At 36.0% G+C, this 14,570-nt stretch overlaps 2 protein-coding genes and 1 long non-coding RNA gene across 6 annotated transcripts; 1 reads left to right on the top strand and 2 right to left on the bottom strand.

The window, feature by feature from the left end:
* Nucleotides 1–114: 114 nt before the first annotated feature.
* Nucleotides 115–3,787, top strand: LOC105230788 (trans-1,2-dihydrobenzene-1,2-diol dehydrogenase). Its single transcript, XM_011211768.4, has 3 exons — nt 115–672; nt 758–1,116; nt 2,375–3,787. The coding sequence occupies exons 1-3, from the start codon at nt 303–305 to the stop codon at nt 2,642–2,644; spliced, it is 999 nt and encodes a 332-aa protein (XP_011210070.3). The 5' UTR covers nt 115–302; the 3' UTR covers nt 2,645–3,787.
* On the bottom strand, nt 1,941–2,132 carry LOC125778783 (uncharacterized). Its single transcript, XR_007422933.1, has 2 exons — nt 2,044–2,132; nt 1,941–1,975 (listed from the first exon to the last, which is right to left on the bottom strand). It is a non-coding gene; the product is annotated as an uncharacterized LOC125778783 (long non-coding RNA).
* A 2,059-nt stretch (nt 3,788–5,846) lies between the features above and the next one.
* Nucleotides 5,847–14,161, bottom strand: LOC105230787 (uncharacterized). 4 transcript variants are annotated; one of them, XM_049448027.1, is made up of 6 exons: nt 13,293–14,161; nt 13,173–13,210; nt 10,328–11,202; nt 8,765–10,038; nt 8,059–8,670; nt 5,847–7,774 (listed from the first exon to the last, which is right to left on the bottom strand). In XM_049448027.1, exons 3-6 carry the CDS (start codon nt 11,043–11,045, stop codon nt 6,689–6,691), a joined length of 3,690 nt encoding a protein of 1,229 aa, XP_049303984.1. In that variant the 5' UTR covers nt 11,046–11,202; nt 13,173–13,210; nt 13,293–14,161; the 3' UTR covers nt 5,847–6,688. The 4 variants fall into 4 exon arrangements, with proteins under 4 accessions (XP_049303984.1, XP_011210069.2, XP_049303974.1 ...); XM_011211767.4 differs by lacking the exon at nt 13,173–13,210 and having other exon boundaries at nt 13,293–13,729; nt 13,851–14,161; XM_049448017.1 differs by lacking the exon at nt 13,173–13,210.
* Nucleotides 14,162–14,570: the final 409 nt, after the last annotated feature.

The raw sequence follows: 14,570 nt of genomic DNA, 5'->3' as shown, positions 1-14,570 counted from the left end.
ATACAATATATATATATTTTTTTTACTTTGTATTGACAGCGCAATTTGTTGTTGGTGCATAATCAATAATACTAAAATAAATTTAAATCAAATTTTCATACATACATACACTGATTGAAGTGCTAATGCATACATTAATGCAGTACTCAAGATTATTTGCATTGATAACGGCACCACCGACCGTTGCATCACATTAGCCCAACGCCTCTAATTTGCAGCGTGTAAAATGGTGTTGTTTAGTTTTTCAAAGGCCGTCTAACGTATAACTGCGAAAGATATAACAAAAAATACATACAAACATTATGCCAGTGCTTAAGTGGGGCATCGCCGCAGCGACTCGCATAACGCACGACTTCGTCAACGCCTTGTCCACCATCGAGGACAGCCAGCATACCGTGTTGGCTGTGGCTGATGTGGAAATGGCACGTGCGCGTGAGTTCGCCACACGTCACGAAATACCAAAGTGCTATGATGGCTTCGACGCTTTGTCACTGGACACGGACGTCGATGTGGTCTTTGTGGGCACATTGAATGCCTATCGCTATCGTGTGGTGCGCCTAATGTTGGAGCGCGCCAAGCATGTGTTGTGTGAGAAACCGTTATGTTTGAGTGTGCCACAAGCCGAAGAGCTCTATCGTGTGGCAAAGGAGCGCAATGTGTTCCTGATGGAAGGTGCGTTCGAGTGTGTCTAGTGTGTTTGAGCGAAAACTGACTTTTTTCTTTATTTTTTTTTTTTTATTTTGTTTTTGTGCTGCAGGCATGTGGTCGCGCTGTTTTCCCAGCTATGCACGCCTCCATGAACTGCTGCAGTCCGATTGTATTGGCGAGATAACACACATACAAGTGCAGCACGGCTGTCAAGCGTATGTGGAGCGCTCACTGGGCAGTTCCATCACGCTAGAACTTGGCTTGTATGCGCTGCAATTGGGACAGCTCATCTACGGCTGTCCGCCGCTGCATGTTAAGTGCAATGCTCAGCTAAATAATGTCGGTGTCGATGTGGAATGTGAATTCATTTTGGATTATGGTCAAAATCGCAAACTGGCTGCTTGCATTTCCGGTTTGGAGAACTTGGAAAACTGTGCCAAGTTGTTGGGCAGCAAGGGTGAAATCAAGGTTGGTGCTTGCATGCTTTTATCATCCACTTTAATTGTGATTTTTTGTTTTTGTTCGCAATTGATTGATAAATGGAAAGTTTACCGGCTCGCCACTTATAGTAAATACATAGATACATACACCACTTATGTGGGGTAATAGCTTTCAACTGTTTAGATAAGTGCTGTGACGAAATCGGCCTTATCTCTTTGTGTTACTTAATGGATGGGATTGTTGTTGTTGCTCAACAAGTATGTTATTATTGCACTACTATTTGCTAAATATAGATGAGACTTGAGATAAGTAGCAGCTCAAGACTTCATGACCTCCAAATGTGACACATTGGGCATAATGTAGGATTAAGGTTTTTAGGTTATATGAAATTGAACTTAAAAGCTAAAACTTTCTATTGGAAATTATTATTCTTGTAACAACCCAAAATACGCCGAATTTGTGGAGCAGAGACCTACAGCAAACAGATCGGATCCAGGTTAATTCCTTCACAAGGCGGTTCTGTAAATGTTTTGAGTCTCATCCTACAATAGTCGGATCAGCTTAACCTGTAAACGGATTTTCATCCGTCCAAGTACCGTTAACTCGATAGTATTAAGCACAATTATTTGTGGAATATTTAATATCGTAACACAACCATCAGCAACAAGCTAAAATTTATATCCGGCGAAGTAATATTATTCTTTCTCCATACAATTTGGTGAACGCTGCTGTTTTTGTAGCGGCAGAAAACATTCCTGGAGTAATTTTGATGCAAGGTGCCGAGTTGAGAGTCCTTAGCCGGATATAAATCCGAGTCCGTTCCGGTTACTTAGATCCGACGATCATGCGAAATGCCGTTACAACAACAACTATCACTTCACTGATCCTACAACAATTACAAAAACTATATTTACAATAATTACCATGGATTGGTCTTCTTTAATATGAAATTACCCTTTCTGTTTATGTTTTCCACTTTTAGAAGCATACTTTCAGGCGTTGGAAATCGATTTTTTATAAATTCTTACCAAAACTTACTATTAAATTCATAAAAATATACAAATCCAGGGTTGCCATGACTTTATAAAAAAAATGGTAATAACAGCTGCTGCTTTTATGTAAATAATTTAATTATTTTCAAAATTCTTAGAGCTCATGATATTTTGCTTCCACTTTTCACCCTCTCTGCCCCCATATTTCCTCTCACATTTCTAAAACTTTCATTTACGAATTTTGTACTCTCTTTGATTCAAAACTTTTGCACTCTTTTTCCTCTCGTTTACAGCTCAACAACTACTGGTGCTTAACATCGTTAGCGAAACCCAATAATGTCAACGAAAATTGGCCATTGCCCAGCGCAAAATATGAATTCAACCACACAAACGCCTGTGGCCTGCGCTACGAGGCCGAAGAAGTGCGCAGATGCATAGAGAAACGCCTACTCGAGTGTCCTTTATATACGCATGCGCAAAGTCTCGAGTTGCTACAAATCGCCGAGGAGATGCGCAGACAAATCGGTGTCAAGTATGATGATATTGTTTGTTTGAGTTTGTAAGTGAAAGTGCTTTGAAATTAGTTTTTGAGATTTTTTGCTCACAATTCTCGCCGATAATTGATTTTAGTTCTGTGTTAGCTTTTCGTGAATCTCATTACATAAATATATAAGTAGATGTTGTTGTAGTAAATATATACACACTGAGTAGCTAGATAAAGTGCTTTGTTTGCTCTTGTTGCTCTTGAAATTGTTGTTGTACCTATTAACGTTTACCGTTATACGTACACGCTTTTTGTAGTAACTTCGATTATTTAACGCTAATATTTAGTAACTTTTAAGATTTTGTATGCTTTTTATTTTATTATTATTTAAGTTTTTGTTTAATTTTGATTCTCCAAAGACTTAGTTTAACTACGTAAATGACTAATTGTTATCGGTAATCGTTTGCTACATAATCCTAGTTAGTTTTTAATTATATATTTACACAGCTTATAGTGTATGTATTTATGTATTTTTGTAGTTGCGTTGATTTGAAATTATTTTTTGTAAAAAGTAGCCAATTTCGTAAAGTAAAAACAAATTTTTTAAAGTGTATTTTATTTGCTTTTATTGGTAATTGTTTCCCACTTCTTTTGGGATTTACCTTTATGTGTGTTGGTGTGTATATACAAATTGCTGTTTGTCTGTGTGCCTATATGAATCATTTTCAAGTTCACAGGTGTGTCCTTACGGTATTTTTTCGCTTTAAATACAGCTTGCTTAGCACAATTTAAAGACTTTAGTATTTACTTTAGCATGTGTGTGTGGGGTTTTTAAAGATTTAAATAAAAAAATATTGATTTATACAAATAATTGTTGAGCAAATAATAATTTGAATTAATTTTTTTTTTTAATTTAATTTGTAGGGTAGAAGATAATATACATATATACATATAAATGCATATAATAACAGTAAAAACACCAAAATAAAATAATTTCACATTCAATCAACAGTCTGCAAAGTTTAATGATAATATAAATATGTATGTTAGAGTGCTTCAAAAAAATTTTTAATTTTTTTTTTCAACTCTTACCCCCTCAAATGTTAGTGATTGACAAACAAAAAATCCTCCCTCAAGCCAGGAGCTGTAGCTTAACTCTAAGGGGTCGCTATTTTTTTATTTAAATTTATGTTTTCTTTTATAATTTGTTTATATCCGATTTTTATTTATTTTTTTTTAATTATTTTTTTATTATGTTCGGTCAACACATCTTTTCCATACACATCTCATAATTTTCGCCTTACTTTGACTTTTTTGATAATCAAATAGTAAAAAATGCCGCAAAGCAAACATCAAGCCAAAATTATTCGTTTTTTTTGTCAAAGAAGCTCAGCTGTTCAAATATATAACGGTAAATCGGTTAAGTTAGAGTTGGCTGCAAAAAATCAGTAAGATCTGCTGTTGTCACCCTACGAAATTAGTTAGTGAACGACCCAATACATTTCTGATTCAAGTTATTTTGTTACTGAAATTTTAAAATATTAAATTAAAAAATATAATAATCCAAATATATTTTTTAATTTAATATTTTAAAAATTTTAAATTATATATTTAAATTTTTTAATTAATATTATGTTGTTTTTTTTTTATAAAAAATTATAATTATATATAACCAGTAGGAACAAAAACTAAAAACAAAAAAAAAATGCTAATATTGCGTAAATCAAAGAAAGAAAAAATAAACACAATAATTTTAGCAGAAGTCTTATTTTATTAATTTCAAAAATCGTTTCATTTCGCCGATTACCCCAATCAGCAAAAAATAATTTTATAATAATAATAATAGTAGTAATTAATTATCAGTTAACTCATTTATACCAGCTTATGCTAATAATCTGAAACAAAAATGTATAATTACCGTTAGGCTAATTAGTTGGAAGCAATAGTACTTACATACAATAAAGTAAAGACGTGTGTTGAGGCAGCGAAACAGCGAAGTTTTAAAATAATAATTTAATTTAAAATGACAAATTTTAAAATGAAAATTAAATAAAAAAAAAAATAATAATAATAAATAATAATAATAAATAATAATAAATAATAATAATAATAAATAATAATAATAATAAATAATAATAATAATAAATAATAATAATAATAAATTATAATAATTTTTAAAATGAAAAATAAATTTAATAAAAAAATAATTATTATTATAAAAAATAAGATTTATTAGAAAAAAAATAATTAAAAAAACTAATAATTTAATAAAAAAAAATAATAAAAACTTATAATTTTTAAAATGAAAATTAATTAAAATTTAAAGAATAAAATAATTTTTAAGATTTGGAGGTAGATTTAAAAAGTAACAAATACACTGGGAAGCAGAGTTCAGAGATTTTTTTGTTTGTTTGTGTTGAAGATATTCAAATGTTCAGCTTTTTTTCTTTTTCAATTCATTTTAGATATATGTATGTACATATGTATTTATTTTAATTAATAGTGGATTTTTGTATTAACAGAAAAATAAATAAAAATAGTATAGAGGTTATTTACACTGTAAAAACCTGTGTCTTTAAAAATAAATAAATTATATTAAATATCAAAATAAAATAAAAATTAAGACAAAATAGAAAATTATAAAAAATAGAATAAAGTAAAAAAAAAAATAAATAAATAAATAAAAACAGAATAAAAAATAATAAGAAATGAAAAAAAGATAAATAAAATAAAATGAAAAAAAAATAAAATAAAAAAACAATAAAATAAAAAAACAATAAAATAAAAAAAAACAATAAAATAAAAAATAATAATATGAAAAAGTAAAAAATATTAATAAAAAATTTAAAGTGAATATCATTATAGTTAATTGAGATATTTAACCTTGCTTGCTGTGAATGAAGATATTACAAAACAAATTTGTGTTTTTTTTTTAATGTTTGCTACTAAATGCGCCATTAAAATTTTAAAATTTTCAAAAAAAAATGGAAAACAAATATATCGGTTAAACAAAGCTGCCTTATGATGAGTTCAAATAAGGTGAAGCTGAAACCTTATAAAGTGTGGTTACTCTAATTCCGTTATTTTTTCCATAAAATGAAAAATATTTTTAAATTCGCCGTCTTCAATAATTTTCCGAGCTTCAAATGCTTCCACAGCTATGTATATTTGCTTGCTGCTAGTCTAGCTAAAAATGGAATTAACTGCCAACACACACAAAATTAAAAACAAAAAATATTAAATAAGCATAAAAAAAATCTTAAAATAAAAGCCAACAAAATTTGAGGGAGGTTATATAACCACACACACATTGCTTTAACACACATATGCATAATAGTATAGATAGTAGTATTTTCATTTATTAGCCATAATTTAAAAAGGAATATGAACTTGTTTATATAATTATATGTATATTATATATGATACATTAATTAACACTATAGTATATATTATATAGGTATGTATGTATGTACATACTACAAGTATAATTCAAACTGTTAATGCTGTGGTGGAAATTACTAATTGCGTGTATGTGATAGTGTGTGTGTCTCTTGTTGTTTTTTATACAAATTCTATACATAAGTTATCTCGTGAGTAGTGAGTGCAACAAAGAAGAAAAACTTAACATTACTTATCGAAGCAGATTGCTGCTTGGCTACAAAAAATTCATTCATTCATTTCGGCTGCTAGTCAGCTTAGCTTATAAGTATAATTGTTTCTTGCTTTTACTTTTTTTTGTAATTATTTTTCATATATATATGTGTGATTTCAATTTTAACGTTCGATAGCGACATAATTCACTTGCGAAAATCCGCTTACATTTTTTTTATTTTATATTATTTTCTTTTGCTTTCGTTTCATACGCTGCCAATGTACTTTTCCTCATACCGTTTTACGCTTACCACAACTAGAGGCTAATAGAAATCAAGTCTTGTCTTAAAAATTGCTAAGAGTGACGCGGAAAGCGCGGCGCTGGCGCGGGTGTACGCAGGGATGTGATTGTGAGTTGTGAGTGCCTGCAAAGCATCTGATTGCTGAGTGTCTTTATGTTTGTGTTGACACCGCCTTCCGCCGCTTCTTAATTGCTGACCAAATGAAGTTCGCCTGCAATCGTCACAGCAGCTCAGACTGTAGTTGCAGTCACAATAGTGCCGTTCTCTGATTGCCCAGCGTCGCTATCTGCGCTACCAATGCCGTTCGAAGCAACCGCTTGACTAAGCGTTTTAGTAACCTCGTCCGTGTTGTGGCTTGTTGCAGCAGTGCTATCGGCACCAACACCTATCGGTATGTCTGTGTCTTCTACGACATTATGGCTTGCGTTTGCTGCGTTTTGTGGTGCTTCCAACGTTTCCGGTTTATCGGGCTCCACGCTTGGTTTGGGTGTTGCATTTGTGGCGTCACTTTTCGTCGATTCGACTGAGTTTGTGGCTTGCGTTGTTTTTGTTTGTATTGCGACTTCCAACTTTTCGGCCTTCACCTCGACTAATGTCTCGCTTTTTAACGCGTCTTGACTATTGCCGTCGCTGTAATCACAATCGGTAGTGACGGTGCGGCTGCTGACGACGGTGTTGGTGCCACCGTTTGCGCTCAAACACCTTGTGTGTGAGACGGACACCAGTGTGGCGGTTGTATGGCGATTGTGTTGTAATAGATCATTGATTTGTGATAGACGTGTTGCACTGGAAATCGGTGTGCTGAGTTGTATGAAATTGCTGTCGCTGTCTGCGCTAATGTCGCTTTTGCTGGCGCTTTCGCAATCCTCAGCACCTGGGATGTGCGTATTCGTGGCGCTTTTGCTGCAGGAAGTATTATTGTTGTTGTTGGTTGTAGCGATTGTGATTGTGCTGTTGGTGCTGATGATGCTGGTGCTGCCTTTCGTGGCGTTGCTGATGTGGTTGGCGCCGCGCACGACTTCTGCGTCGCTACCCATTTCGCTGCCGCCGCTGTCCTCCATGCTAATGCAGCTGGGCGCTGTGGTATCGACAAGCGCATAGGTGCTCGTGTCTTGATACTGCGCTGCTGCTGCGGTTGTGGTAGCGGTGCCGTAGGGTGGCAACGATGGTACGGCGCAAGAGCTGTAGGTCGTGGGTGGTGACGCTAGCGTTGATTGTGCTGGCGCTGGAGCTGCCACGGTGGCGCTTTGCTGGTTGTGCTGCGGTAGGTAGCCGCCAGCGCTTGTAGTTTGCTGATAGGCAGTGTAGGTGGAGACCTGTAATGGTAAATATTTAATCGTCCGATAATAAAAAAAAAGTATTATTACAGTTTTGAAGAATTCAGATTTACGAAAGGTTTAAGGTTATTTTTAAGCATCAAGGCTAATATACTATACATCAAAAATAATTTTAGTTTAATTATTAACAGATATCGGATTTCACGACAGTCGGGTCTAAGTAACCGGTACGGACTCGGATTTTTCAAAAAGGATTCAGAAGTTCGTTCATAAAAAATGTGGGAATAAACCCAATTTTGACAATTGCATGCCACAGTACTTACCTGTGTTGAATAGTTCACATTCTGGTGATAAGCGCTCACTGTGGCGGTGCTGGCCGACACACCAACCGCACTGCTGTAAGCTGGCATCATTTCGCCATACGCTGTGGCGGTCGACGCGCTGCCCGCGAATAGACCCGCATCCAACGTGTCTAATTGAAAACTTTGTTGTTGTTGTTGTTGTTCTGCGGTCGTTTGCAAATCGCTAGAGCTTACTGCGCTGTAATGGGTGGCTGTAGCGGTGCTTTGTTGCTGATAGTAATTGGCAGCCGGTTCACTTGGATATGCGGGCGATGCGTAACCCGAACTATAATTTGATTGTGTTTGCATGGCATAATAGCTGCCCGGTAGCGTATTGGCGTACGATGGCGTCGGCGGTAGGGCGTTGGTGTGTGGACCCACAACGGTGGCGGTGGTAGCGCAGGCGGCTGACAAGCTGTAACTGCTCATCGTGCTGCAGAGTGGTGGATTCTGTTGTTGGCGATTCTCCATTTCCAAACGCATAATGGTGTGTATGAAGTGTGTGCGTACGCGCGTCGGATTGAATTCAACACGGCCCACTGTGTTGAGGCAAGCGTCACGCGTGCAACCGCAGGGAAACATGGCGCGATCAACCTGAAGTGAGAGCAAATCATTTCCAACATTAATGTGAGCATTAGCAATGATAATTTTTAAATGTAAAAAAAAAAAATCTATACAGTTCACTCACCTGACATTTGATGCCCGCTTGACTGCAGGCACAAGTCTCCGGATCACAGAATTCCACACAAGCGCAGCCGCACACTTCACGCGAGTTGCGTATGTCGCGGCATTCGATTTTCTCGGCAGCATCGATTTTGCGCACACCAGCCGCTTTGAGTAATGCGCGCCGCTGCTTCGGCGATACCGGTTGCAGAAAACCATTCGACTCGGCATCCAAATCGGAGCCGCTACCCTCACTTAAGTAATCCTCTTCGGACTCTTCGCTGTCATCGCTCGATGAACCGCGTGGATTGATCTCCTGCAGCTGCAAGCGATGTGCACGTCGCAATTCGGCGGCATGTTCGGCCAATGTAAGCGTTTTGAAGCCGATGTGACGTGCGCCCATGCCCAGCGTACAACCGCCCGCCGAGGGCACACAACCGAAACCCTGTTGCCGTGGAAAGTAGTAAACTTGCACATTTTCGAAATTAATCGAGCGCTTCAGCTTTTTAACTTGGGTACCGACGCTGGTGGTAGCCAACTGGGTTTCGTGTGCCGCGTCGATGAGTGCATCGTCCTCCTCGAGTCGTCGTTTCAAATTCGAACGCAGTGGTTTCGCTAACGCTAGTGGTGGCATGGCGGCGCTAACAGCAACAGGCACAATAGCGCTGGAGTTGGATCTCGCACCGTCTACGAATGTTACATTGGCAGCATCAATGCCACTGTTGCCGCTACTGTTGCAAGCATTATTCGTAATTACTTTTGATCTGTTAACTGTGGGCGTATTGACGGCACTGCTGTCGTTGGGCGCCGTCAACTGGCTGGTGTCGGCCAGACTGTTCAGCGTTGTCTGCAGCGTCGATGTTTCACTGCCCAGCCCCGAGTCGGAGCCGTCGCTACGCAACTCTTCGGCATTTTCATCACGTTGGTTGTTTAGCTTTGCCGTACCAGTACTACTACTGGCAGCGAGTGCGCTATTGCATTTCTCTTTGTCCAGCGTCGTAGTGGGCAGCAGGCGCTGTGGTGTGCTTGTAGGCGTAATTATACGTGCATCACTTGGTAAGTCTTTTTCTGCATTTGGCGTTATAGTATTTGTCTTTAGGTCGTCTATAGTAATCCATAGTAAATCGGCGCTGGTGGAGGCCTCATCATTAGTGGAGGAATCCAAAGGATTCGACATATCCTTAATGCCCGAATTCGATGGTTGTGTGAAGTCATCGATGGCTAATGGATCTTCTGAGTTCACATCGGACACAGTTGAAGAGTTTATGTCGCCATCGTTTAGCACGATTATTTCGCTGTCTGAAATATTCAAAAATTTTTAAAACTTAATATTAGATTCGGAAACATTTTCAGCACATTAATATTAAATTTAATTTAGTATTTGAACTATGAAAATAATAATCGTAGGGGTAAAGATTTAGGACAGTAAATATGGTTTGCGGTGATTAAGTTTTAATGCGAAGAACACAAAATTCTACACAATTTCAGTTTTCAAAACTTAGGTCCTGCATTCAGTCTCGATTTTCAAAAAATATGTATATCGATAAAACGAATATCATTCCCTTCATTAATTTCTACTATAGCTTACCTTCGAAACGTTGCTCTTGATCACTTGGTAATTCTAGAAATATGTCTCCAGCGTCCTCTTCTTCAGTGTTAAATTCTTCGTCAGCTGTATCCTCTCCCCCAATGGTTGCTCTATCCTCGCTGAGCAGTGAAACTGCCACTGAACCTTCTTGTTGATACTCCTCATATTCATCTTGTGAATCAATACCGATGGCATCATTGTATTCATGTAAGGAACCTTGCGATTGCACGTCCTCCAACTCACCATCAACTTCATCCGTTAGATTTTCCACCAAAGAACCGGCACGTTTTAATGGTGGCCGCAGCATAACGCTGCTCTTTATCTGCATTTCAATGTCATCGTCGGCATCACAATCGTCACCATCATAAACTGCAATACCCTTCGGCTCATTACCGTTAATCACTTCTACGGTTGCATTTTTACAATTAATAACACTTAATTTATTCACTTCTATACGCTTCATGTTTTTGTTCTCTATTTGTTCATTCAAAAGTTTAGAAACCACTGATGTCTCCACTACACGACCGTCTTTCGCACTCGCACTTTGCTCTCGTGTCGCTTCACTTTCGACACGAATATTTTTTGTTGATTCGGTGACAATCTCTTCGGCACCTGGTTCGGTTTTGCTGTCGGCTATTGACGTAGTGCTGCCAAATATCGCACTGCCATTTGCATTCTTCTGAATATAATTGATGAAATTCTTGATTGGTTTAAACATTATCTCTGTGCGAATAACGTTTAGCGTAGTAAGGCCCGTCTAACGTACTGTGCTGCTTTAGCAGCTGCAGCTGCAGAAATCCTTCTGGACTTCGGCACTAAGTTCTTGACGTGGTTAATAATATATTGAAAATTTCACGTAACTCAGCCGATCGCATCTGCAAAATAAAAGGAGAAAGTTTACATTTAACTGGAATATATATATGTACATATATTTAAAAACTAATTTTCGAATATTTTTAATTAAGGAATTTTGGTTAGTTTTAAATAACGTAAACAACTCGCAAAGCATATTTGTTTATAAAGCGTCTTAAAATGAAAAAGGTTAATTCATTTCCACGACAATCGGAACGGCCCCGGATTTTTATTCGCTTAAGAATTGTCCACTCGCAGCAATCCTCCAAATTGTTTTAGGAATGTTTTATGTCATTGCATTCAAAATATTCAGATGCGGGAACAATCGAGACGATCGAACATAATATTCAGGCCTGCGTAACGGTAATGAACCTGTATTTATACTGGGTTGGTTTTGTCAATTGGGCCACTCAAATTTATTTTGTGATTTTTATTGGGCTAATAATTTTCAACGTACATTGGAAATAATTTATGCTCCTGGACACTAAAATGTCGTTTCTATGATTAACATGAGGGAAAAACTCTCGAATTTATATCTGTTCAATGATTGCCACATCACCATCATATCCGTGTTAATTTAGCTTGTTAAGCTCTTTTGCTACAATCGAATTGGAGTAATTTGGAGACAGTCCAATTTTATCCGGCCAGCAAAATTTTCCTATTAATACATAAAGAAAGCTGCTGAAAGTCCAAGTATTACATAACATTAAATAGCGTGTAAAATGTCTGGATTCTATAATACCTATACAGCATTTGAATAAATACGGTATAATGAAGTTTTTGAAAACCGTAATAACAATATAGCGCATCCTTGCAACCTTTTTCGCTGACAAACAATTTTTTCCAAATTATCCATAGTTATGAACTAATTAATTTGAAATCATAAGAACTTTTGACAGCCCAGCTAGACCTACTTACGTCATTAATTACGCAGCGTTTTTCAATTCATTATAAATATGCATGTATGTATATTAAATAAAAATTAATTATCCTTGCTGATAGCAGTGTAGAAAGTAATTCGGTAGAAATGCTGCAGTCTGATGTACTTTGCAATAACAACAAGTCGTATAAATGTAAGTATATCAACACATTTGCAAATAACAAAAAGAAAAGGTAGATGCCACTTGTGTGTAAACACACACATTTATAGAATACGTATAGATGTGCACTCTCCGTTAGAAACCTTTTAAATAAGAATATATGAATGCTACTTGCTATGGCAGACTGACGATGATAGTTGTAGTCTAGTGATAACTGCAATGATTGCACGGATAAATAAAAAAAGAGTGGGTGATGCATTTCTATGTGCGGATACAAATAATAATGTGCTTGTGTGTAGTGCGCGCCAATGCAGGCGTCCCAGCGGCGTACGTGCGCTGGGGAGTGTGTTTGTACACAACTTACAAGCAAGAGTATTGGGGCGGACGAAGTTACTATAGGTATGAATATTGGAAAAAACTATAATAGCTTGAGCAATAAGAAAACATTTAATGTGCATATGTATACTACATCGAAGTTCTATATACAGGTACTTTCTTTAAATTTCAAAGCTCAACATAAAACTAATGAAGGTTTTTGCTACCTGTCATTGAGATCAATTTATGATGGGCATTGCAAGAAGTCGCTGACAGGTAGGCTTAGATACTGGTATGTACATATGTACGTATGTAAATTAAATTTCTATACAAAGTGCTTTCGGCTTGGTTGATGTGCCATTCATTTGCATGAGATGCCATGAAAAGTTTATACTAATTAGTATTGATTGCTGTAGAAATATACAAATTAAGTACATTAGTTTTAATAGCAAGAGCAATGTTATTTGAAGCTAATATTTTTTTTAAATAATTGATTGCTTTTAAATCTCGTAAACTTCTAAATTGTTGAAAAGCTTAAAAAGTGAGGATGAGCAGACTTATTTGACAAAAGTTATAAAAAAATTAAACCATTCAATTAATGTGCGGATAAATTCAAAATAATTTGGAAATTTACCTACCAACCGAGAACTTGGTGTGTGGTTGTGATGGGGTAATACTAAAATAAGAAGTGCTGGGATGTAGTACTAGAATTTTTTAGAGTAAAACTAATTACATTAATTTTATATGTATGTACATACCTTCGCAGAAAATATTTAATCCTCTTGCCGATAAAATATGTAAAGTTTTTACTATTTAAATCACCATCTGGGATTGAAATTCATTTATGGCTTTTGCCAAAATATTTGATTAAATTTAAGAACAGCTGTCTTATATTTGCGTCGCTTGTGAACTTTGCTTGCGGTGCTGCTTGATTTTGATTTATCAGCGGCTGTTAACTCATTTCGTGAAATTCCTTTAATTTAGCGTTTTAATATTTACATAAATTATCAATCCAGCTAGGCATACTATAATTGATTCAATATTTTTGCAATGATTTAGACTATCCTGCAAAAAAGCGTAAGTGTCGCACTATTTGTCGAGCTTCCCTTAGACCGATTTTTCACTTCACATACGCTCTGACGTTTCACTTTTTTAAACCGCACGTCTTTTTTCTGACACTTTTTTCGACCTTTTGCTGGAAAAGTATATTTTGTCACTTTTCAATTGATTATTTCATTTAAATTTGATACGACTTTTTTATATTTTTCTGCTCAGGTGTTGCAGTTTCATTGGAATAAATCTTTGAATTTTCTTACTGTAGTTTGTGCGACTCACAGCTTCTTCATTGTCGCAATTTTCGGCCAACGAAAATTTTGCTGCGGCTCGACTTTTTGGTTATATGCTGCATTTAATTTGCTATTTTTTTCAAACAACTTGTATTTTTTAAAGTTTTTCGCATTTCTAGAATTTATTCAATAATTTTTTTTTGCATGAAAATTCGCAGGATTTGAATTTTCACAAATTTTCTTACGACTTCTCATTTCCACTCAGTACGTTTTCTATCACAATTTGCCTCCTCTGCTTCTACGGTTGCCTTTTTGGCGTTCATGTCATTCTACGCATATTCGTTCTATGGTTTTTCGGAGATGTAGCGTTGCATTTGGTAAAGTTTCGGAGCAGTCGTCTAAAAATTATATGAAAAATTAAAAAAAAATATATTCATGAGAACGTTACTTAATTTTTAAGCATCAGTTAAAAAGTACAACAGCATAAAGTGGGTATTAGCAATTAAAAAGTGGATATTAGTTTAAAAAGTAACATTTCCACATAGAGCGTAAATTACTTATAGAGAACGTATATCAAAGAACGTACGTCATGAAATACGTTCTCTGTTATCTAGTTTTTTAACCAAGTGAATATATTTCAAATTAATATTTTGCTACTGTACGATAGATGTCGCACTAGCCGGAAAACGTCATAGTTTGTGCGGAAATTATTTGTCATAAGCGGAAATGTTGAAGAAAGTGAAATAAAAA

The sequence above is a fragment of the Bactrocera dorsalis genome, chromosome 1 (genome assembly GCF_023373825.1).
Source record: "Bactrocera dorsalis isolate Fly_Bdor chromosome 1, ASM2337382v1, whole genome shotgun sequence".
In the NCBI taxonomy this organism is placed as follows: domain Eukaryota; kingdom Metazoa; phylum Arthropoda; class Insecta; order Diptera; family Tephritidae; genus Bactrocera; species Bactrocera dorsalis.
Note: the sequence above shows the minus strand (reverse complement) of the source record. Positions and strands in the feature narration are given on the sequence as shown.